At 48.6% G+C, this 25,366-nt stretch overlaps 1 protein-coding gene across 1 annotated transcript in view; it reads left to right on the top strand.

The window, feature by feature from the left end:
* The window catches only part of noc2l (NOC2-like nucleolar associated transcriptional repressor), a 170,326-nt gene that overhangs the window by 61,841 nt on the left and 83,119 nt on the right, over positions 1-25,366 (top strand). The window contains 1 exon segment of the mRNA XM_078238736.1: positions 19,195-19,306. Within this exon segment, the coding sequence (XP_078094862.1) occupies positions 19,195-19,306 (112 nt within the window).

Below are 25,366 nucleotides of genomic sequence, written 5' to 3'. Positions count from 1 at the left end.
TCTCGCCCCCTCTCTCTCTCTGCTTTCTCGTGCCTTAGGCCTCTCGCCCCTCTCTCTCTCTCTCGCCCCCTCTCCTCTCTCCCCCCTCTCTCTCTCTCTCGCCCCCTCTCTCTCTCTCGCCCCCTCTCTCTCCCTTCTCTCTCGCCCTCTCTCTCTCGCCCTCCTCTCTCTCGCCTCTCTCTCTCTCTCTCCCCCTCTCTCTCTCGCCTCTTCTCTCTCCGCCCTCTCTCTCTCTCTCTCGCCCCCTCTCTCTCTCTCTCGCCCCCTCTCTCTCTCTCTCGCCCCTCTCTCTCTCTCTCGCCCCCTCTCTCTCTCTCTCTCGCCCCCTCTCTCTCTCTCTCCCCCTCTCTCTCTCTCCCCTCCTCTCTCTCTCTCGCCCCCTCTATCTCTCTCTCGCCCCCTCTCTCTCTCTCGCCCCCCTCTCTCTCTCTCTCGCCCCCTCTATCTCTCTCCCCTCTCTCTCTCTCGCCCCTCTATCTCTCTCTCGCCCCCTCTATCTCTCTCTCGCCCCCTCTATCTCTCTCTCGCCCCCTCTATCTCTCTCGCGCCCCCTCTATCTCTCTCGCGCCCCCTCTATCTCTCTCGCGCCCCCTCTATCTCTCTCGCGCCCCCTCTATCTCTCTCGCGCCCCCTCTATCTCTCTCGCGCCCCCTCTATCTCTCTCGCGCCCCCTCTATCTCTCTCGCGCCCCCTCTATCTCTCTCGCGCCCGTCACCTCCACTCAGTCCTGAATCTTCTCCCCCTTATTTTGGGGCTATGTCCCCCAGTTCTGATTTTACCCGCCAGTGGAAACAACTTTCCTGCTTCTATAGATTCATAGACTTTCATAGAAATCCTACAGTACAGGAGGAGGCCATTCAGCCCATCGAGTCTACACTGACAACAATCCCACCCAGGCCCCTATCCCCATAACCCCACATATTTACCCCGCTAATCCCTCTGACACACACATCCCGGGACACTAAGTGGCAATTTAGTATGATCAATGCACCCTAACCTGCACATGTTTGGACAGTGGGAGGAAACTGGAGCACCCGGAGGAAACCCACGCAGACACGGGGAGAACGTGCAAGCTCCACACAGACAGTGATCCAGATGGGAATTGAACCCGGGTCCCTGGCGCTGTGAGGCAGCAGTGCTAACCACTGTGCCACCCTTTATTCCCTTCATCATCTCATACGTTTCTATGAGATCCTCCCTCATTCTTCTCGATGAGTCAATGAGATTGACTTAAAGAAAAGGCAACAGTGGGGCGGCACGGTGGCACAGTGGTTAGCACTGCTGCCTCACAGCGCCAGGGACCCAGGTTCGATTCCCGGCTTGGGTCACTGTCTGTGTGGAGTTTGTACATTCTCCCCGTGTCTGCGTGGGTTTCCTCCAGGTGCTCCGGTTTCCCCCCACAGTCCAAAGTTGTGCAGGTTAGGGTGCATTGGCCGTGCTAAATTCTTCCTCAGTGTTACCCGAACAGGCGCCGGAGTGTGGCGACTAGGAGATTCTCGCAGTAACTTCATTGCGGTGTTAATGCAAGCTTACTCGTGACACTAATAAATAAACTTTTAACAAGCCAACTGGCGAGCGTGAGCTTGATTGATTCCTGGGGCAGACCACACTGCGGCCACATCGCATCCCCACCCATTCCCCCCCGCTTGTTAGTTTTGGCAGTTGGCCACCATTTCCCATGTGACTGGAATAGTAGCAGTGTTGTGGGAGCCGAGGACAGTGACAACACGTCAGCAATGGTGGAGATGTTCTCAAAAGGCCCCCGGGGTGATTTCAACGTGTGGGCAGTGTTTTGATGCCAGACAGGATGGTGGCCTGGCGGGGTTGCATTGCAAAACAGGAAATTCTACCCACTTTCCTGATTTTTGCCGAGGGAGGACACTGGTAACTTCCCCTTGCAAAACCACCTACTCCTTTCAAAATTATCAGTTTGCTTTAAATAGCGGCGAACTCTTCTCTCTCTCCCACCCCACCCCCCCCCCCCCCCCCCCCCCACCCCAAACCCCGGTCGGACGCTGATGGTTCTAAGGGTTTAGCTTTGGGTGGAAGTTTGACAATGTGTTGTTTTCTTTCTCGCTCTGTTCCGCTTGCCTTTGGGGAGACAGACAGAGAACAAAGAACAGTACAGCACAGGAACAGGCCCTTCCGCTCTTCAAGCCTGTGCCGATCTTGATGCCCAAGCTAAACTAAAAAAATCCCTTCTGCCCTCACTCGGCCCCTATCCCTCTATTCCCTCCCTATTCATGAACCCATCCAGATGCCTCTTAAGTGTTGCTAATGTATCTGCTTCCACCACCCCCTCTGGCAGTGCGTTCCAGGCACCCACCACTCTCTGCGTGAAAAATCTCCCCCACCCCCCGCACATCTCCCTTAAACTTTCCCCCTCTCACCTTGAACCTGTGCCCCCTTGTAACTGACACTTGCACCTGGGAAAAGCCTCTGACTATCCACCCTGTCTATGCCTCTCATAATTTTGTAGACCTCGATCAGGTTTCCCCTCAGCCTCCGTCTTTCCAGTGAAAACATTCCGAGTTTATTCAACCTCTCCTCATAGTCAACACCCTCGAGACCCGGCAACATCCTGGTGAACCTGCTTTGCACTCTCTCCAAAGCTTCTGTGTCCTTCTGGTAGTGTGGTGACCAGAACTGCACGCAGTACTCCAAATGCGGCCTAACCAATAGTTGCAACGTGATTTCCCAACTCTTGCACTCAGTGCCCAGGCTGATGAAGGCAAGCATTCCATTTGCCTTCCTAATCACCTTAGCCACCTGTGTTGCCACTTTAAGGGAACTACGGACCTGCACACCCAGATCCCTCTGTATGTTAATGTTCCCAAGGGTTCTGCCATTAACAGTATAATTCACACCTAAACCTGACCCTCCAAAATGCATCACCTCGCACTAGTCCGGATTAAACTCCATCTGCCATTTCTGTGCCCAAGTCTCCAATCTATCGATATCCTGTTGTATCCTCTGACAATCCCCGGCACTATCAGCAACTCCACCAATCTTCGTGTCATCCACAAACTTACTGATCAGACCACCCACATTTTCCTCCAGATCATTTATATATACTGCAAACAACAGAAGTCCCAGCACTGATCCCTGCGGAACACCACTAGCTACAGATCTCCATTCTGAAAAGCACCCTTCTATCGCTACCCTCTGTGCTGGTAAGGGTGCATTGGCCGTGCTAAATTCTCCCTCAGTGTAACCCAAACAGGTGCCAGAGAGTGGCGACTAGAGAATTTTCACAGTAACTTCATTGCAGTGTTAATGTAAGCCTACATGTGACTAATAAATAACCTTTACTGTTGCCCACAAGCTTATATGGTTAATGTCAAACTTACAAAAGTCTTTGTGCGCTTTACATTGTTGTAAAGTCTGTTCTGGATTTAGCTCCACGATGTAGTTGGTGTTCCCGATTAATAAGTGGCCAATTTGAGTCAGGTGCTGAATTGTCCTGGGGTTGTGGTGTGAACCCCGTGCCTGACGGAGTCTGGTGGTCAAATCCCTGCTCCACACGCCCCTCCCGAACCGGGTCCCCACCCCCCTCAAAGCAACAGAACAAAGAACAGTACAGCACAGAAAACAGGCCCTTCGGCCCTCCAAGCCTGTGCCGCTCCTTGGTCCAACTAGACCAACAGATCCATTAATTTAGTTCTGAAACAAAAGCAACGCACAAACGCAGATGCTGGGCATTTGAAATCAAAACAGAAAGTACCGAAACGTATTCAGCAGATCTGGCAGCATCTGAGAGAGAGAGCGTGAGGAACGCGTTCAGTGTTTCAGGTTAATGACCAAGCTTTAGAAGCCCTGTCTCAAATCCTCCAGCCTCCAGATTGCCGGAGACCCGGATTCAGACTGAGGTGTGCGTCGGCACTTGCGCAAGTCTTGACATGTTGACCTGTTGCCCGGGTTATTGTGGGTACCGACAGAAATGAACCCCCCCTCCCCCAAAACACTCACACTGACCCCCCCCCCCCCCCCCCCAACTACCCCCTTGACACCTGGCCACCCACCTAACCCCCATACCAGGCTGCCATCTCACTTACCTGCCACCTTGCCCAGCTAACCCTGCCCATTTACCCACCTACCCACCCACTTGCCTTCTAGGGTGGCACAGTGGTGAGCATTACTGCCTCACAACGCCAGGGACCCGGGTTCGATTCCCGCTTGGGTCACTGTCTGTGCGGAGTCTGCACGTTCTCCCTGTGTCTGCGTGGGTTTCCACCGGGTGCTCCAGTTTCCTCCCACAGTCTGAAAGACGTGCTGGTTAGGTACATTGACCCGAACAGGCGCCGGTGTGCGGTGACTAGGGGATTTTCACAGTAACTTCATTGCAGTGTTAATGTGAGCCTTACTTGTGATACCAGTAAATAAACTTTGCTTTACCTGCTCACCTACCCACCTCCCCCACCCATTCACTCTTTCATCCACTCACCCAATGCAGAAATAATTCAAGCTGGATATTTAAACATGCCGTCCAGTAGCCAGTGTCGATAAGCAAGGGCGTGTCCTTGTCTTCCCCTGACTCTGTTTCGCTGCGATTGAGCTCTCCGAGGGATGCCGTGGCCCCTTTAATTCTGGGAAAACCGGGCTCGGAACGTCCTAGAAGAATTGCGGAGCAGCGTCGGGCCAGGGGAATATTCAAAGGGAGCGGTAATCCGATGATCTCCCCCCACCCCCAAACCTTGGGGGATCCGGGGGAATTGAATTCAGCCGGACTCTCGTGCCCAGAACCCTCCCGCACGTGTTGGGGGTCAAGATCGCTAACGGATTGAAACCAATCTTATTTTATCTTTTCTGACGAACCTCAAGCTTGGAGTATGATGAGTTTGAACACTCGGACAAAATTCCCATCAGTGGCTTGCAACAGGCAGGGAGACGGATAAGTGGTCCAATCCCTGCTCAAAGCTAAGGCTCTGTGGCAGATTAAGTGGTTCAACAACATTAAAATGAAATAAAAACAGCTGTAGGAAAAAGGCATTTTGTCAAAACAGTTGACGCGCAAACCGTCAGCCCTTCAAAAATCTTTATTTAACTGAAATCTAGACTGATTTCTAGTTAAGTAGGAGATCAGATGGAGCTCGGAACAGAAATATCTGTGGGCGTCTGTGTATCCAAAGCTGAACAGCGTCTTCTAAAGAACGTATGATCCAGAAACTTCCAACGTTTTAATATAACCTCGGACAAGTTTAGTGAAACAAACAGGATAATGATGAAAGGCGGGTATAGAAACTGTGACGATACTGTGCCTTTAAGAAATGTATTTTGGTCATGTTTCTTGTGCCGGATCTGTTCTATGCACTCGGAGGTATCTTGTCAGGATCCAGAAGTACTGTGTTGTTACTGCAGCAACATAATTGACCTTAATTGCTACCATATTTATTTTAAGACCATAAGACCTAGGAGCAGAATTAGGCCACTCGGCCCATCGAGTTTGCTCCACCATTCAATCATGGTTGATATTTTTCTCATCCCCATTCTCCTGCCTTTTCCCCATTTTAATCTGAGCAAATGCCGAATTCTGTTATTGTAATGTTTCCCTGGGATTTTGCAGATTTGAGTTGATTGACAGGTAAGGTCGTGTGACTGGGTTCACCTAAGCTTTCACAGCGAACTCCAGGCAGCCTGCTTTTGGGACTTTTAGAGAGTGGCCGCTTTCTCTGTATCTCTTGCTCTGTCGGAAGGCTGAAATTTGCGAGGAATTAAATCTCTTTCTTGAGATTCTACTGTTTTGGGAGTGGAGCTTTTTCTGGAAATTGCTGCATGAGAATGAGGAGACAGATGTCTGTCTGGATCACTCTCCAGATGTGTCAAAAGGCTGGAAATCTAGTATCTACATAATTATCTTTGGTTTTTGTGCTAACTGGTTCTAAAGAAGGGATTCATGTCTGTGAAGGATTCTGCTTAGTTGGAACAATAGAGATAGCTAGCTGTTAAATATTATTTTCAATTGGTCAAAGTTATGCTAATTCTTTTTATTTCCTAATTGTGTTCTGAAATAAAGTTCATTTTGATGAAAGCTCTCCAGTGGGTCACTAGAACCATACTTGGAGCGAAGCATCTTATGCTCACCCTAATGCCAAAATCAACAGGCTAACTTCATAAAATACCTCGGAGTTTCCGATCTCGTCCCTAACACCGTAATCTCCTCCAGCCTCTCAACCCTTTGAGATGGTCTGCCCTCCTCTAATTCTGGCCGCTTGCGCATATCATGTTGTGCTTCATAATGTTACTGAGAGGCACCTCGGGAAGGTCTAGTGTGTTGAAGTTACTATATCAGGCAGGATTCTCCACCCAAAACCCACCAATGCACAGTGTGTATTGCAGCGGCGAAGGTGGCCCACCGTTGGATGGAGGTGGGACCTTCTGGTCCCACCACTGTCAATGGGGGTTTCACATTGTTCACACCCTCAGCTGCTGGGGAACCCACGGTGGGGGGGGGTTGGGGGTTTCACTGTCGACGGGACCGGGAGATCTCACTGATGGGAATGGCTGCAACATCTCGCCCTGTATAAATAAGGGTCGTTGACTGAGTGGTGTTGCCTAAGGAACAGTTGAGAGTTTAGAGTTAGTTCTCAGATACTTTGACCTGTTACTGCTTCAGCAGTGCAGATCTCCCCTCTTAAGGGGCCTAGGGTATTATCGCTAGACTATTAATCCAGAAACGTAGCTAATGTTCTGGGGACCCGGATTCGAATCCCGCCATGGCAGATTTTAAAAAAATACCTGGAATTGAGAATCTGCTGATGACCAAGAAACCACTGCCAATTGTCGGAAAAATCTGCCGTCCTTACCCGGTCTGGCCTACATGTGACTCCAGACCCACAGCAACGTGGTTGACTCTCAACTGCCCTCCAAGGGCAACTAGGGATGGGCAATAAATGCTGGCCAGCCGGCGACGCCCATGTCCCACGAATTAATAAAATAAAAAGCTGCTGACGGTTTTCTTAAGTCTCTTATTTCCGTAAGTTTTATTTTGTCCGAATCCTTGTTAAGTTTAACTTTTTTTAAAGTCCTTTTCCTGCCTCTCGACTTTTCATCTGTCTGCGTTCTTCACTTCTGAATAATTCAGTGTGGTTGGAGTGCAACCCAGTTTTGTATCCATAGAAACATAGAAGATAGGAGCAGGAGGAGGCCATTCGGCCCTTCGAGCCTGCTCCGCCATTCATCACGATCATGGCTGATCGTCCAACTCAATAGCCTGATCCTGTTTTCTCCCCATAACCTTTGATCCCATTCGCCCCGAGTGCGATTTCCAGCCACCTCTTGAATACATTCAATGTTTTGGCATCAACTGCTTCCTGTGGTAATGAATTCCACAGGCTCACCACTCTCTGGGTGAAGAAATGTCTCCTCATCACCGTCCTAAATGGTCTACCCCGAATCCTCAGACTGTGAGGATTCACAGTTTATCCGATTCAGTTTGAATAGTTAGAATGCTGCTACGTTTTCCAGAGCCGTGTAAGTTTATTTTTCCTTGTAGAATGTTCCAGATTTCTAAATAAATAATTGAACGGGCTGTTCTGGCAAGGTTGTAATTTGTCTATTTTAATCTGCCGTACACAGGGATCCTCAGTGGAGCAACTGGCCACGTCAAATTAGTTGTGTGTTTATTTCAGTTCAACTGTATCAAGATGTAGGTCAGAGAAGCACTTTGATGTCGTCAGGAGGTTAACACTTTACAACTTGAGCAATTTATATAATAATTGAAGAATACATGCTTTCAACTTTCTTTTTTACTTGCGGCTGTCTTGAACTCAGTGTCAGCTTCAGGTCTTGAAGAGGAGTTTATTTATCTGGGAGGCGATGAGCACCAGGCAGACATTGGAGCTTCAATGAGATAGTCTCATCGTGACGCGGGTTCTTGAGCGTCCGAACTGTGTTTTTAAAATGGCGACTGGTTCGACTGGTCCACCCCGCTTTTGTCAGAAAAACAGATCAAAGGGAATGGAGTCGCGAATAGGCTGCTCTGCTCGCTGTCTGTTACTCATTCGTGGGATGTGGGCGTCGCTGGCTAGGCCAGCATTTATTGCCGATCTGCCCATCCCTTGTTGCTCCTTGAGAAGATGGTGGTGAGCTGCCATCTTGAACCGCTGCTGTCCACCTGCTGTGGGTTGACCCACAATGCCAATGACTCTCAATGTTGGATTGTAGCCTTATCTTCCCGTAATTGGACGGTCAGAATTTACAGCCACAGAATGCCCGATTGTGGACCGAAGAGAGGGACAATGTACAGAGTCAAAGAAGTTCAGGTTCAGATCTGGCTCAGTGGGTAACACTGAACTGAAATTTTGCGTGTTCGTGTCCCACACCAGGGCCTTGAACACAAGACGTTCTAAGGTGACCCGTTGGTGCAGTACTGAGGGAGTGCAACACTATCGGAGGCGATGACTTTTGGATGAGTTCAGAGAATTCCTCTAGTGCAGAAGAGGCCATTCAGCCCATCGATTCTGCACTGACTCTCTGACAGAGAGTATCTTATTCCGACCCTCTCCCCCTCTCTATCCCCGTAACCCCTTACGTTTATTATGGCTAATAGCCCTGACTACACATCTTTTGATGTGGAGATGCCGGCGTTGGACTGCGGTGGGCACAGTGAGAGGTTTCCCAACACCAGGTTAAAGTCCAACAGGTTTATTTGGAATCACGAGCTTTCGGAGCGCTGCTCCTTTATCAGCTGAGTTACCCGATGAAGGAGCACCACTCCGAAAGCTCGTGATTCCAAATAAACCTGTTGGACTTTAACCTGGTGTTGAGAGACTTCTTACCGTACACATCTTTGGACTGTGGGAGGAAACCGGAGCACCCGGAGGAAACCCACACAGGCACGGGGAGAATGTGCAAACTCCACACAGACAGTGACCCGAGGCTGGAATCGAACCTGAGTCCCTGGAACTGCGAGGCAGATGTGCTAACAACTGTACCACCGTGCCATGCACAAGATTAAACAGAGGCTCCACCCGCCCTCCCAGGTGGGTGTGAAAGATCCCATGGCACGATTCGAAGAGGAACAGTGGAGTTCCACTTGTTGCCCTTGCCTGATGTGTCCCCCTCAACCAACAAGTAACACCTGCTCGTTATCCTCTTGCTGTTAGTGGGATCTTGCTTTGCCCAAATTGGCTGCTGCAAACATCACATTCCAACGGTGACTACACTTCAAAAGGTGCTGAATATTTTTGTAAAGGGCTTTGGGATGTCGGAGGTCGTGAAAGGTGCAATCCAGCTCTTTGCTGGTCCGTCACGTTTTCATAGAATCATAGAAACCCTACAGTGCAGAAAGAGGCCATTCGGCCCATCGAGTCTGCACCGACCACAATCCCACCCAGGCCCTACCCCCACATCCCTACATATTTTACCCGCTAATCCCTCAAATCTATGCATCTCAGGACACTAAGGGGCAATTTTACCACGGCCAATCAACCTAACCCGCACATCTTTGGACTGTGGGAGGAAACTGGAGCACCTCCGGAGGAAACCCACGCAGACACGGGGAGAACGTGCAGACTCCACACAGACAGTGACCCAAGCCGGGAATTGAACCTAGGTCAGTGGAGCTGTGAAGCAGCAGTGCTAACCACTGTGCTACCGTGCCGCCCGTTTTCCGCCCCGCTCGCAACCCTTCCTGCAGTAGGCAGGACAAGAAACATTGAAACATAGAAGATAGGAGCAGGAGGAGGCCATTTGGCCCTTCGAACCTGCTCCCCCATTCATCACGATCATGGTTGATCATCCAACTCAATAGCCTAATCCTGCTTTTTCCCCATAACCTTTGATCCCATTCGCCCCCAAGTGCTTTATCCAGCCTCCTCTTGAATACAGTCAATGTTTTGGCATCAACTACTTCCTGTGGTAATGAATTCCACAGGCTCACCACTCTTTGGGTGAAGAAATGTCTCCCCACCTCCGTCCTAAATGATCGACCCTGAATCCTCAGCCTTTATAGGACGGGGCATAGAGTATAAAAGTTGGGGTCTGATGTTGCAGATGTATAGAACGTTGGTTCGGCCGCATCTGGAATACTGCGTCCTGTTCTGGTCGCCACACTACCAGAAGGACGTGGAGGCTTTGGAGAGAGTACAGAGGAGGTTTACCAGGATGTTACCTGGTATGGAGAGGCTTAGTTATGAGGAGAGATTGGGTAAACTGGGGTTGTTCTCCCTGGAAAGACGGAGGATGAGGGGAGACTTAATAGAGGTGAATAAAATGATGAAAGGCATAGATAGGGTGAACGGTGGGAAGCTTTTCCCCAGGTCGGTGGTGACGTTCACGAGGGGTCATAGGTTCAAGGTGAAGGGGGGGAGGTTTAACACAGATATCAGACGGACATATTTTACACAGAGGGTGGTGGGGGCCTGGAATGCGCTGCCAGGCAAGGTGGTGGAGGCGGACACACTGGGAACGTTTAAGACTTATCTAGACAGCCATATGAACGGAGTGGGAATGGAGGGATACAAAAGAATGGTCTAGTTTGGACCAGGGAGCGGCGCGGGCTTGGAGGGCCGAAGGGCCTGTTCTTGTGCTGTATTGTTCTTTGTTCTTTGTACTGTGACCCCTGGTTCTGGGCTCCCCCACCATCAGGAACATCCTCCCTGTATCTACCCTGTCTAGTCCTGTTAGAGTTTTATAAATCTCTGTGAGATCCTCCCCCTCATCCATCTGAACTCCAGCGAAAACAATCCTAACCTAGTCAATCTCCCCTCATACATCAGTCCCGCCATCCCCGGAATGGGCCTGGTAAACCTTCGCTGCGCTCCCTCGAGAGCAAGAACATCCTTCCTCAGAAAAGGAGACCAAAACTGCACACAATACTCAAGGTGTGGCCTCACCAAGGCTCTGTATGATTACAACAATTTCCACCCTGTATAATTCCAACTACAATTCCTCTTGCACCTTTATGTCTAGATTTTTGTAACATGCCTTCTGTAAGGAACCTTAAAAATCCAATTACACACTCCGTACAAATCCAATGACATGATGTTGACAGTGTTTGTCTGATTTATCCAAGCCATCACTTCTTTCAAGTTTGTCGTGTACAATGACAAATCTTCAAAAATTCACACTGGCTTTAGTTACCGCCCGCATCTTTTAACCGCACACTAATTTGAGCTTAAGTCATGACGGGACGAATGCCTATCTTCTGGAATTTCCGCAACTCGTCGCCGTGGTTACAGGGGGGGTGAGTGGGAGGACCTGTGGAAATGCACCCCCATGGATTCTAAAAAGAATGTTCTCGCATTAAACTAATTGGTCTGTAGTAACTGGTCGACGCTGTCTCTGTTTCTTCTTAAACACACATGTTGCGTTGGCCGTTCTCCAATCCCAAGACTCGGTTTTCTTATTGAAGGCAGATTGAAATGTTGGGGTGTTTACCGTTCATCTTTCCATGAGCTACCTAACTTTTCTACCCAGTCCATTTGAGCCACATCCTTCCCCATCTCTTTGGGTCTTAAACTTTTTCCAATCCAACACTTTGTCGCTCCCTTAATCTTGTTCTGTTCTTGCACTGAATCTAACTCTACCCTAGTTGATATTTCCGAGTTGTTGTCACAGCAGCTGTTTTCCGATGACTGCTTCCCAGAGCTAAAGTAAACAACCCTCTGTTCCCAGCAGTAGTCTTGGACGCATTTTTCAAATCCTTTCCCCACTTTGACCGCATTTGGAATCACTTGAAGTCGTTGCCATGTTCTTAACATCTCGCCTACTGTCTAAAAATCTTTCCCATCTGGCATCCATCGTTTGCACATGATAATGTGCCCAGAAAATTGCCCCATTTCCATACCTCCAACCAAACTCTATTTGGATTATCATAGATACCATAGAAACCCTACAGTAGGGCGGCACGGTAGCACAGTGGTTAGCACTGCTGCTTCACAGCTCCAGGGTCCCGGGTTCGATGGCTCGGGTCACTGTCTGTGTGGAGTTTGCACATTCTCCTCGTGTCTGCGTGGGTTTCCTCCGGGTGCTCCGGTTTCCTCCCACAGTCCAAAGATGTGCGGGTTAGGTTGATTGACCAGGTTAAAAAAAATTGCCCCTTAGAGTCCCGGGATGCGTAGGTTAGAGGGATTAGCGGGTAAAATATGTGGGGGTAGGGCCTGGGTGGGATTGTGGTCGATGCAGACTCGATGGGCCGAATGGCCTCCTTCTGCACTGTAGGGTTTCTATGATTTCTATGAAGAGGCCATTTGGCCCATCGAGTCTACACCGACAACAATTCCACCCAGGCCCTATCCCTACATATTTACCTGCTAATCCCTCTAACCTACGCATCCCGGGGCACGACGGGGCAATTTAGCACGGCCAATCAACCTAACCTGCACGTCTATCGGACTGTGGGAGGAAACCGGAGCACCCGGAGGAAACCCACGCAGAAATCATAGAAATCATAGAAACCCTACAGTGCAGAAGGAGGCCATTCGGCCCATCGAGTCTGCACCGACCACAATCCCACCCAGACCCTACCTCCACATATTTACCCGCTAATCTACGCATCTCAGGGGCAATTTTTAACCTGGCCAATCAACCTAACCCGCACATCTTTGGACTGTGGGAGGAAACCGGAGCACCCGGAGGAAACCCACGCAGACACGGGGAGAATGTGCAAACTCCACACAGACAGTGACCCAAGCCGGGAATCGAACCCAGGTCCCTGGAGCTGTGAAGCAGCAGTGCTAACCACTGTGCTACCGTGCCACCCCAGTCCTTACACGGCCCCCAGAACACCTTTACATTCTGCACTGTAACAGAATCTTTTCGTTAATCCTGCCATCCTATCCCAATTTTATCTGCCTTTCCTGAAAAAGATGTGACCAGAAATATTTATCTTGATTTGATTTATTATTGTCACATGTATTAACAGACAGTGAAAAGTATTGTTTCTTGCGCACTATACAAACAAAGCATACCATTCATAGAGAAGGAAACGGGAGAGTGCAGAATGTAGTGTTACAGTCATCGCTAGGGTGCAGAGAAAGATCAACTTAATGCGAGGTAGGTCCATTCATAAGTCTGATGGCAGCAGGGAAGAAGCTGTTCTTGAGTCGGTTGGTGCGTGACCGTACACTTTTGTATCTTTTTCCCGACGGAAGAAGGTGGAAAGGAGTATGTCCGGGATGCATGGCGTCCTTAATTATGCTGGCTACTTTGCCAAGGCAGCGTGAAGTGTAGACAGAGTCAATGGATGGGAGGCTTGTTTGCGTGATGGATTGGGCTACATTCGCTACCCTTTAAAGTTTCTTTCGGTCTTGGGCAGAGCAGGAGCCATACCAAGCTGTGATACAACCAGAAAGAATGCTTTCTATGGTGCATCTGTAAAGGTTGGTGAGAGTTGTAGCAGACATGCCAAATTTCCTTAGTCTTCTGAGAAAGTAGAGGCATTGGTGGGCTTTCGTAACTATAGTGTCGGCATGGGGGGACCAGGACAGATTGTTGGTAATCTAGGCACCCAGGAAATTGGGGCTCTCGAGCCTTTCTACTTTGTCCCCATTGATATAGACAGGAGCATATTCTCCACAACGCTTCCTGAAGTCAATGACTCCTTTGTTTTGTTGACATTGAGGGAGAGATTATTGTTGCCGCACCAGTTCACCAGATTCTCTATCTCATTCCTGTACTCTGTCTCGTCATTGTTTGAGATCCGACCCACTACGGTGGTGTCATCAGCAAACTTGAAAATTGAGTTGGAGGGGAATTTGACCACATAGTCAACTTGTCAGCCTGGTCCACGTCTAAACTGCCACATCGTTCCTCTCTCGAGTCATCGATATTCCCAAAGCTCCTAATTCTGTTTTGAAGTCACATGCATTCATATGCAATCTATCAATCCTTAACCCTAATATTTTAATCCTTAATGCCCTAACTCTAATACCCTTTCCTGTACTGCCAGATGGATTTGGATGCTCCAGTATATTTGGCTGACTGAGATTGCGTCAACTATGGTCCCACTTGTCTCCCGCTTCTCCAAAAGAAAATAAATCACTTCCTGTCCCTGCAGGCCATTCAGCCCATTGTGCCTGCTCCTCCATTCAGTGGGATCATGGCCGATCTGTATCCACTTCCATCCACCTGTCTTGCTCCATATCTCTCAATCCACATGGCAACCAAAGATCTATTAATTTCATCTCTTAAATTATTAGTTGTGCCAACATCTACTTTCAGGGGGCAGCAGTTCCACATTTTTACTGTCTGTTGTATGAAAAATTATTTCCGGTATAACCTGGTTCTGAATTTAGGCTTTCCGGCCTTGTCCTAGTCCTTCCCACCAGGAAATAATGTTTATCTCTTGCTCTACCCTATTAACTCTTCCAAAATCCCAAAAAGGAATCTTCAAATCTAATCACTCCTGAACCTATATTCCAGTGTCCAGTTAAAGTAAAGTTTATTTATTAGTCACAAGTAAGGTTTATAGTAACACTGCAGAGAAGTTACTGTGAAAATCCCCGAGTCACCACACTCCTGTGCCTGTTCGGGTACACTGAGAGAGAATTTAGCACGGCCAATGCATCTAACCATTGATGCACATCTTTTAGACTGTGAGGAAACCGGAGCACCCGGAGGAAACCCACGCAGACATGGGGAGAACGTGCAGGCTCCGCACAGACAGTGTCCCAAGCCGGGAATTGAATCTGGGTCCCTGGCGCTGTGAGGCAGCAGTGCTAACCACTGTGCCACCGTGCCGCCCGTACCAGATGTAGTACTTGGGGATCAAAAGATATGGGAAGGAAGGCAGGATCAGGCTATTGAGTTGGACGATCAGCCGTGATCATAGTGAATGGCGGAGCAGGCTCGAAGGGCCGAATGGCCTCCTCCTGCTCTTATTTTCATGCGTGTACGTGGTCTCGCCGCTAAATCTAACCCTTGGAGCCCAAGGGTTAGATTTAGCTTGTGCGAGGCAGCGATAAATGACTAAGCGCAGAAAGTGAGTAATTTTATTAGCTGCTTCATTAAGGACATTGTGATCACAATGACTGTAATCTTGGAGGTTGCGAATGGGTCATCGTTTACAAAGAATAAGATTTTGTAAGTGTGACCGACGTTGATACTCATCTTAACCACGGTCAGTGCAACTAAAATCAAGCGATGATTAATATTAAGATGTTGGGGAAGCAGTTCTATTGCCGCATTACCAAGATTAACCCCTAGATTGCTGCTTGATGGAGGGAAATTCCTGTCTCTCTCGGGTGACCAATTACACTCACACAGCATGTCTGTAAACACCTTAATCTTCCAGTAACAAACCCCTTCAAATTGGAGGAACAGTTCAAATAAAAGCAAAAAGAAAGCAGATGCTGGAAATCTGAAATAAAACAGGAAATACTGGATAAATCTAGCAGTGGAGAGAGTTAAAGTGGTTAGCACTGCTACCTCACAGCGCCAGGGGCCCCGGTTCGATTCTGACTTCGGGTCACTGTCCGTTTGGAATTTGCACGTCCTTCCCGTGTCTGGGTGGGCTTCCTCCGGGTGCTCTGATTTCCTCCCACAGTCCGAAAGACGTGCTGGTTAGGGTGCATTGGCCATGCTAAATTCTCCCTCAGTGTACCCGAACAGGCGCCGGAGTGTGTGGCGACTAGGGGATTTTCACAGTAACTTGTTTTCCCCCAGTCTGCGTGTGGGTTTCCTCCGGGTGCTCCGGTTTCCTCCCACACTTCAAAGATGTGCAGGTTAGGTTGGTTGGCCATGATAAGTTGCCCCTTAGCGTCAGGGGGATTGGTGTGGTTACGGGGATAAGGCCTGTGTGGGATTATTGTCGGTGCAGGCTCGATGAGTTGAATAGCCTGCTGCACTGTAGGGATTCTAAGTCCGTATGAGGTAAAGGAGGGATAAAGTAATGGATTTTATTCTGTTAAAGTTAGAGGTGGATCAGAATAGAGGGTCAGGAATTGGTGGGAATTAGTAGAGATTTCGTTTAGGAATTAGTAGAGATCTGTGTGGAGTTTGCACATTCTCCTCGTGTCTGCGTGGGTTTCCTCCGGGTGCTCCGGTTTCCTCCCACAGTCCAAAGATGTGCGGGTTAGGTTGATTGGCCATGCTAAAATTGCCCCTTAGTGTCCTGAGATGCGTAGGTTAGAGGGATTAGTGGGTAAATGTGTAGGGATATGGGGGTAGGGCCTGGGTGGGATTGTGGTCGGTGCAGACTCGATGGGCCGAATGGCCTGCTTCTGCACTGTAGGGTTTCTATGATTTCTATGATTTGACAAAGATCTCAGGGACACAAGACAAAGGAAGTGTTAATGGTAATGTTAAAGACTAAAGAAAGTGCAAATAGTGGCATGTTTTATGAGGAACGGTTTATTGTTGTAACAATGGAATTTCCTCCATCAACCCAAACTTTTAAAATGGAGAGTCCCTTTTTTTGTATTTCAATGCAATTATTCTGCTTGCTTTTTCCCTTCAATGTCCCTCGTTTCGCAGTTCATTTTGAACATGAGCACGGGGCACAAGTTTAAAAATATGGTTTTGGATGCAGCTGTCTCTTAGCCAATGGTTGTGGTTAGATTCACCAACAATGTGCATTGGCATAGCACCTTTGGTGTAGTTAAAATTCCAAGACACTTTTGTTGGCAAACAAAATTTGATCTCGAGGGCTTGATTTTAACTCGCTCAAAACCCACTCGCCTTAAGGATTAGAATCGAGTCCAGAGCTACGTGAGGCTTTAGAACGTTTAACCTGAAGCGTGGTAAAAAAATAGATCTTGACCAGTGAGAAGTAGGCATGTTCAGGGAGTGTTTTCCAAACTTTGGGGCCCTTCGCAGCTAAAGATCCAGCCAGCTTGGGTGAAGTTGTTGTGACGATACTGTGCCTTTAAGAAATGTATTTTAGTCATGTTTCTGTGCAGGGCCTGATAATTGCTTCTTAGTGTCAGGGGTGCCTCAGTGTCTGCTGCTCTCAGCCAGCTTTCTAGTGATTTAAGTCCCGCCCCTTACCTTCCGGAGAGAAACCAATTTTGAGGTTTATTTCTGCTCTAAGTGCATTCATCCAGATCAAAACAAACAATCTAGCAATTATGCTGCTGCAGTAACAACACAGCCTGCTGGTTATAGATGGAATGGCACTGATAATACAAAATAAAACTGACACTAAGAGGCAATTATCATGGCCACTCAACCTAACCAGCACGTCTTTCAGACTGTGGGAGGAAACCGGAGCACCCGGAGGAAACCCACACAGACCACGGGGAGAATGTGCAAATTCCCCGCAGTCACCCGAGGCTGGATTTGAACCCGGGTCCCTGGTGCTGTGAGGCAGCGGTGCTAACCACTGTGCCAGCGTGCTGCCCAATTAATGAAGAAATATACAAGGAGTCACTTAAAGGGGGGTGGGGGGCGGCTGGGTGGCACGGTGGTTAGCACTGCAGCCTCACAGCTCCAGGCATCCGGGTTCAATTCCGGCCATAGGTGACTGTTTGTGCGGAATTTGCACATTCTCCCCGTGTCTGCGTGGGTTTCCTCCGAGTGCTCCGGTTTCTTCCCACAGGCCAAAGATGTTCCAGTTTAGGTGGATTGGCCATGCTGAAATGCGTCTTAGTGTCCCAGGATGTTTTGGTTAGGGGAATTAGCCTTTGGGAATGTGCAGGGTTACAGGGACAGGGTGAGGGAGAGGAACTGGGTAAGATAGTCTGTCAGAGAGTTGGTGCAGACTCAATGGGCCGAATGGCCTTTTCTGCACTCCAGGGATTTGATTTGATTTGATTTATTATTGTCACATGTATTAGTATAGAGTGAAAAGTATTGTTTCTTGCGCACTATACAGACAAAGCATACCGTTCATAGAGCAGGAAAGAAGGGGCTGCAGAATGTAGTGTTACAGTCATAGCCAGGGTGTAGAGAAAGATCAACTTAATGCGAGGCAGGTCCATTCAAAAGTCTGATGGCCGCAGGGAAGGAGCTGTTCTTGGGTCAGTTGTTACGTGACCTCAGACTTTAAGGGCGTTAGGTGCCTGTTTGCCAAGATAAAGGTGCTACATGAATGCAAGATGTTGTTGGGTGTATGGTGTGATTTAAGTGGCCTCTGTATGTTTGGATTGGGAGATGTCGCGTTGCAGCAGTAAGGCAGCAAGGATAACTCTTCCCCGCCGCCCCTGTGTCGATCGATACAGAGCGGCTCTGTCGAGAGGCTCTGGCAACTGCTGATAAGACAGGAAGACCACATTAGCAGATAAGTGTTATTGAGGGGCAAAGTCAATGTGCAGTGCCCAGTTAAATGCTTAATTATCATCTCCGTGCCCCCCTGGTGCACACTGCAGCCACACTTGTTAATTGGAAGCCTCGGAACACAGGCGTCGATGAGGGGATGAGTCCAATGACTGCTGTGTGTAAAAGAAAACACATCTTAAATGCAAATGTGAAATATTCACGCATTAAACGAATCAGGCGCAGGGTTTAAAACGATCCAACTACCGTAAATATTTGAGCTGCTTTGTATTTTCTATATGATCTAACTTTCATAAAGAAGACAGTGTATCCTTGTGAATGCGTGTGCGCATGTGTGTGATCGTGTGTATCATCACGAGTGTGTCTACACGAGTGTGTGTTCATGTGTGTGCGTGTGCATCCGTCCCCATGTGTGTGTGTGTGTCCCCATGTGTGGCCCCGAGTGTGTCTCGGTGTGTGTGTGTGTCCCCGTGGTGTGTGTGTGTGTGTGTGTCCCCATGGTGCGTGTGTGTGTGTGTCCCCGTGGTGTGTGTGTCCCCGTGGTGTGTGTGTCCCCGTGGTGTGTGTGTGTGTCCGTGGTGTGTGTGTGTCCCCGTGGTGTGTGTGTGTCCCCGTGGTGTGTGTGTGTCCCCGTGGTGTGTGTGTGTCCCCGTGGTGTGTGTGTGTCCCCGTGGTGTGTGTGTGTCCCCGTGGTGTGTGTGTCCCCGTGGTGTGTGTGTCCCCGTGGTGTGTGTGTGTGTCCCCGTGTGCGTGTGTCCCCGTGGTGTGTGTGCGTGTGTCCCCGTGTGTGTGTGTGTGTCCCCGTGTGTGTGTCCGTGTGTGTGTGTGTGTGTCCGTGTGTTTGTGTGTGTGTCCCTGTGTGTGTGTGTGCGTGTCCCCGTGTGTGTGCTTTTCCGTGTATGTTCGTGTGCGTGCATGCGTGTCCGTGTGCGTGCTTTTCCGTGTGCATGTCTGTGTGCATCCGTGTGTGTGCGTGTATATACATAATCAATACCGTCACAATACCAGTTGTGATTATGTGTTGAATTTGTTTTTCAGGCTGGTGCCCACAGCTCGATATTATCCTCTTCGGCTGCACTGTGTCCGTGCGCTGACGCTGCTTTCCGACTGCACCAAGACATTTATTCCAGTCACACCTTTCCTCTTGGAAGTAAGTCTGTGCTATGATTTTCACTCAGTAAGTTATTTTGCAGACGCAACAATATTTCATGTCCTGTGAACACTACCTAGATTTTTTTTTATCATTCATGGGATGTGGGTGTCCGTGACGAGACCCAGTGTTTATTGCCCATTCCTAACTGCCACTTGCGGAGGGGGGGTGATGAGCCACCGCCTTGAACCACCGCATTCCCTAAAACAGCACTCTAATGACATCACCATCAAATTATATGCTCAGCTCTTAAAGCAACCTGCAACCCTTTTAAATATATAACAGGTTACTATAGAGTTACAGGTGACTACAGATCATAGCCAGTGTTACTGTTATCTTGTGTATTCCCATCCATGGATTCTGTAAGCTTGCTGGTTATAAATGTGTGGCGAACAGTCGACGGTTAACCAGTTCAGAGGATTTTTTTGGCAGCAATAACTAACCTGTTAGCTTGTTTCTATACTACTGAGACCGCACTGATATTCATCAATTTCCCTCATGACAGTAATGCTTTGTTGAATTTGTACCTAACTCCATTTAGCACCCAGGGATTTATATTATCGACAGAGATTCATTGAGTTTGAATCTATCTATGATCCATATTACATTGATATTACCATTGTATCTGTCCTGGTGTTGGTATTGAAATGATCTGTATGTGTAAAATACAGCAGCACAGTGGGGAAAATGTGCGTGCGTCATTTTAAAGTTTAAAGTTTATTTATTGGTGTCACAAGTAGGCTTTCATTAAAGCTCCAATGAAGTTACTGTGAAAATCCCCTAGTCGCCCCACTCCGGCGCCTGTTCGGGTACACTGAGGGAGAATTTAGCATGGCCAATACACCCTAACCAGCACGTCATTCGGACTGTGGGAGGAAACCAGAGCACCTGGAGGAAACCCACACAGACACGGGGACAACGTGCAGACTCCGCACAGAGAGTGACCCAAGCCGGGAATCAAACCAGGGACCCTGGTGCTGTGAGGTAGCAGTGCTAACCACCATGACGTCCATATTTTCTTCCCAGTGCGTTGTTTGCGTTACTTGAAATGCTAACCGGAGAGAATGTGGCATTGGTTCAGTCCTGGTGATTTATGCGTACTCTGAACTGGGTTAAAACTGATTTCAGCTGAAACTCATCAGAGGAAGCTGGCTAATGGACAGGATTCTATGTAATATCACTACTCCCTCCCATTCTGAGAAACTGTCTTCAACTTCTACACTACCTTCTGTCCCTTTCAAACAGTCTGGATCCATGGTGAAACCCTCCCCCAATAACATACCTGTTAATCCTCTCCATTAGTCTGCTGCATGCTCCTTGCCAAAAGTTTGCTGAAAGTCCATATATACCACATCCACTGCATTTCACCCATCAGCACCTTAAAGAGCAGCATCGGTTACGGCAAACACTGTCTTCTATTTCTGGTATTTTGTTTTGTCTGCTTCTATTTAATTTCCCTTCAGTTAGGTGATCTGTCACTTCATCCTTACAAATCCCAACTTTTTCCTCACTGCAGATATTAAATTAATCCAGTCCCTTTTTTGAAAAGCGCCTGCCCACTACGCAGAACACTGACACTGTTTCTTTTATGTACAAAGAAAAGTAGAGGGGGCAATAACCAGGGGGGATAGATTTAGGGGCAAGAGGTAGAAGGCTAAGGGGGGAGTTGAGAAGAAAGCTTTTTCACCCAGGGGATGGCGGGATTCTGGAACTCACTGCCTGAAAGGGCGATTGAGGTAGAAACCTCTTGTAACATTTGAGAAGTATTTAGATATTCACTTGCACCGCTGTAACCTCTAGGGCTACGGGCCAAGAGCTGGAAAACGAGATTAGTGTAGTAAGATCTTTGTTGACCGGCGTGGACACGAAGGGTCGAATGTGCTGTAAACGCCTATGAATCTGTAACCAGAGGGCACAGATTCAAAATAATGGGGCAGAAGGAGGAAGCGATGTGAGGACGTTTTTGTTTTCGCCCAGAGGGTGGTTGGAGTCTGGAACTAGCTTCCCGAGAGGGTGGTGGAGGCAGATTCGATCGAGGTCTTCGGAAAGGAATTGGATTGCTCTCTGAAAAGAAGGAATATGAATGTTGAGGGGGATAAGGCTGGGATGAGTGGGACTAGGTAGAATGCTCTTTCTAGAGAGAGAAAGAGTAGACTCGATGGGCCGAATGGTCCCTTTCTGCACTGTAAAGTTTCTCTGATTCTGGTAAAGGCAGAAAGCAAAGAACTTCTGTCACTGCTGCTCGGGCATCTTCCTAAGATAAGGGGACAACTGTCAGAGCTTCCAGAGTGTGGCATTGTTGGTACAGATTTTGTTTGTACCTCGATAAATAATTGCAATGGGCCTGGGAGTCCCTGTGGATTTGTGCATCTTTGGGGATGTACTTTGGATCAGGGATCCAGTTTGGGATTCAGGGAGGAACTCCGTATTCTCCATTCCCTTCTTTCCAATTTCCCCCATATATTAGTTGAAGGTGTTTCTTGCACTGCCCACACTTTGGTTGATTTCAAAACTGTCCCCATCATGGACTCCATAACACATAGGAGCAGAAGTAGGCCATTCGGCCCATCGAGTCTGCTCCGCCACTCCATGAGATCATGACTGATCTGATGTGAAAATCCTCAATTCCACTTTCCTGCCTTATCCCCATAACCCTCGATTCCCTTTCTAATTAAAAATCTATCCATCTCCGCCTTGAACACACTTAACAGTCCAGACTCTACAGTAAAGAGTTCCACCGATTCACTCCCGACAGAGAGAAGAAATTCCTCCTCATCTCTGCCTTAAATGGGCAAACCTTTATTCTGAGATTATGCCCTCTGGTAATGACCTCTCAGCGTCCGCCCTGTCAAGCCCCCTGAGAATCCTGTATGTCTCAATAAGCTCGCCTCTCATCATTCTAAGCTCCAGTGAGTGCAGGCCCAACCTACTCAATCTCTCCACATAGGAAAATCCCTCCGTACCCAGGATTGACCCAGTGAACCTTGTCTGGACTGCCTCCAATACCGGTATATCTGTCCTTCGAGAAGGGGACCAAAACAGTTCCCAGTGTTCCAGGTGAGGTCCAACTGGTGCCTTGTATAGTTTTAGCGAGACTTCCCAATGTTCCATTCCCTTTAAACATTCCATTTGTCTTCCCAATTACCTGCTGAAGTTGCATGCTACCTTTTTGTGATTTATGCACAAGGACCCCCAGATCCCTCTGAGCTGCAGCTTTCTGCAGTCTTTCTCCATTTAAATAAAAATCAGCTCCTTTATTCTTCCTACCAAAGTGCATAGCTTCTCATTTTCCTACTTTATGTTCCATCTGCCCACAGACTTATTCTGTCTATATCCATCTATAGACTCTTTAAGTCAACCTCACCGCTTGCCTCTCCCACTTATTTTTGTGCTAACCACGAATTTAGCAATGGTACATTCACTTGCCTTGTCCAAGCCATGAATATATATTGTAAATAATTGTGGCCCCGGGACTGACCCCTGTGGCGCCCCACTAATTCAAGTTGCCATCCTGCAAAAATGCCTCTCTTTTCCCAACTCTGGGCCGGATTTTCCGACCTCGCCCGCAGCTGAGATTCTCCTGTCCCGCTGCCGTGAATGAAGATTTGGCTGATCGCCAAATTTTCCATTCTAGCTGGCAGCAGTAGCGGGGTGTGAACGGCCGGAGAATTCTGGCCTCTGATTTCTATCAGTCAACCAAACCCTTATCCGTGCTAATACACCAACCCCAACCATGGGCGCTAATCTTTTAAGTAGCCTATTGTGCGGTACCTTAGTGAACGCTTTTTGGAAATCCAAGTATATTACATCTACTGGTTCCCCTTTATCTGTCCTGTTTGTTGCCACTTCAGGAATGCTAATAAATTTGTCAAGGGAGGGGGTGAGTATCGAAAGGGCACAGAACTACTGCTTAGTTCATTGAGCATGCACGTCAGGTGGAGTGGCCAGTTTTATCACTTGCTGTGCAGAGGGTTATTTGGTTGACTTTATTTTTATAAGACGGAGATTTATTTTTGGAAAACCCAGCTCCCACCCCCTGATCTGGTATCCATTACTGGACTCGACTGGTGCTCAGAGATTGGACAACCTCGATGGTACACGGATGTGTGTGATCGGTTTGAGGTTGTGTACACAACGTGGCCTTCTGTAAATGTGGCCAATCCTCACTGCAACCCTTTCCAGCCCTACTGTCACAACTGACTTGCCTCATTGTTTACTTTGCTTCAGAGGGTGGCACAGTGGTTAGCACTGCAGCCTCACAGCGCCAGGGACACGGGTTCCATTCCAGCCTTGGGTATCTGTCTGTGTGGAGTCTGTACGTTCTCCCCGTGTCTGCGTGGGTTTCCTCCGGGTGCTCCGGTTTCCTCCCACACTGCAAAGATGTGCATGTTAGAGGGATTGGCCATGTGAAATTGCCCCTTAGTGTCCAAAGATGTGTAGGTCAGGTGGATTGGCCATGCTAAATTGCCCCTTAGTGTCCAAAGATGTGTAGGTCAGGTGGATTGGCCATGCTAAATTGACCCTTAGTGTCCAAAGATGTGCAGATTAGGGGGATTGGCCATGCTAAATTGACCCTTAGTGTCCAAAGATGTGTAGGTCAGGTGGATTGGCCATGCTAAATTGCCCCTTAGTGTTCAAAGATGTGTAGGTCAGGTGGATTGGCCATGCTAAATTGACCCTTAGTGTCCAAAGATGTGTAGGTCAGGTGGATTGGCCATGCTAAATTGCCCCTTAGTGTCCAAAGATGTGTAGGTCAGGTGGATTGGCCATGCTAAATTGCCCCTTAGTGTCCAAAGATGTGTAGGTCAGGTGGATTGGCCATGCTAAATTGACCCTTAGTGTTCAAAGATGTGCAGATTAGGGGGATTGGCCATGTTAAATTATCCCTTAGTGTTGGGGGATTACCAGTGTAAATACGTGGGGTTATGAGGATGGGGCCTGGATGTGACGCCGACAGCGGAGGCAGCATTCTCCACCCGCACCCCTCCAGGTATCGCCACACGAGTTGAGGGTGCGGTGGCTTGTTTCCATGAGATATTAGCAGGGAGGCCGAGCTGGCCAGGTCCGCAGGATCTGCTGTTTTTTTAACACCGGTGGTCAGTCCAGTGCTCAGAACGTGCTGCACCCCAGCCGGCTGCAGATGACAAATGTGGCCATGCGGTTTGATTTCTGCTGCTCACGTCTGCACATAGCCCACATCCTGTGTTGGCCTGTGGAAGGCAGCGACGTGCACTAACACCCCCTTGGCTCGCACAGACTTTGTCTGCCGTTCACTGGTTTCCTTCCTCTGCTCAAGATGTTTGCCAGTTGAATTAGTGACAGTACTTTTTTTCTTTCCCCCACCCCGTCTCTCTCTCTCTTGCCATTGCAGCATGCTTCAAGGTAACGTATTTCCGTTTATTGTCAGGCAGTGCGGTATATCACGTATGGTCCAAACTCGCCACCCTGCACCCTGAGCTTCCTCTCAGCTCCCACAGGCCGTTGCCACTTCCGACACACTCAGAATCTGCTTTTCATTTGCAGCATGCCGGTTGCCTGCGTACTGCGAGCGACTGACCCAGACCGCCGCCCCCCCTCCCCTTAACCTTTACCGCCCCTGCCATTGATTTCTTTTCTTGTTGTTGTTCTGCTTGTGTTTTCAGCGAGAGATGTTCCACTGAGTGGGTTTGGTTCCTGTCTTATTTTCCAATCTTTCAGTGCCGAGTTTGTCTCACTAACGGCCGCTCGCGGATCTCTCTCTGCCTCAGATTCAGACGTGTGTCTCCCAGTGGCTTGCGGCCTAATTTCCTGGCCCTTCATTTCACCCTGGTTTGCATTTCAGTATCTGTTGAGGAGGTCCCACCAACAAAACGCTTCGAATGCCTTAGATGTCTAGAGGGGTGTGAATGGAGAACGCTGCCTGCATTGTCAGTGTCCCGCCCAGGCCCCTATCCCTGTATCTCCACGTATTTACACTGGTAATCCCCCTGATACTAATGGGCAATTTAGCATGGCCAATCCCTCTAACCTACACATCTTTGTCCACTGCCTTCGCATAACCATAAACCAAGGCGGGATCAG

Source organism: Mustelus asterias, chromosome 22 (assembly GCF_964213995.1).
Source record: "Mustelus asterias chromosome 22, sMusAst1.hap1.1, whole genome shotgun sequence".
Lineage (NCBI taxonomy): Eukaryota > Metazoa > Chordata > Chondrichthyes > Carcharhiniformes > Triakidae > Mustelus > Mustelus asterias.
Note: the sequence above shows the minus strand (reverse complement) of the source record. Positions and strands in the feature narration are given on the sequence as shown.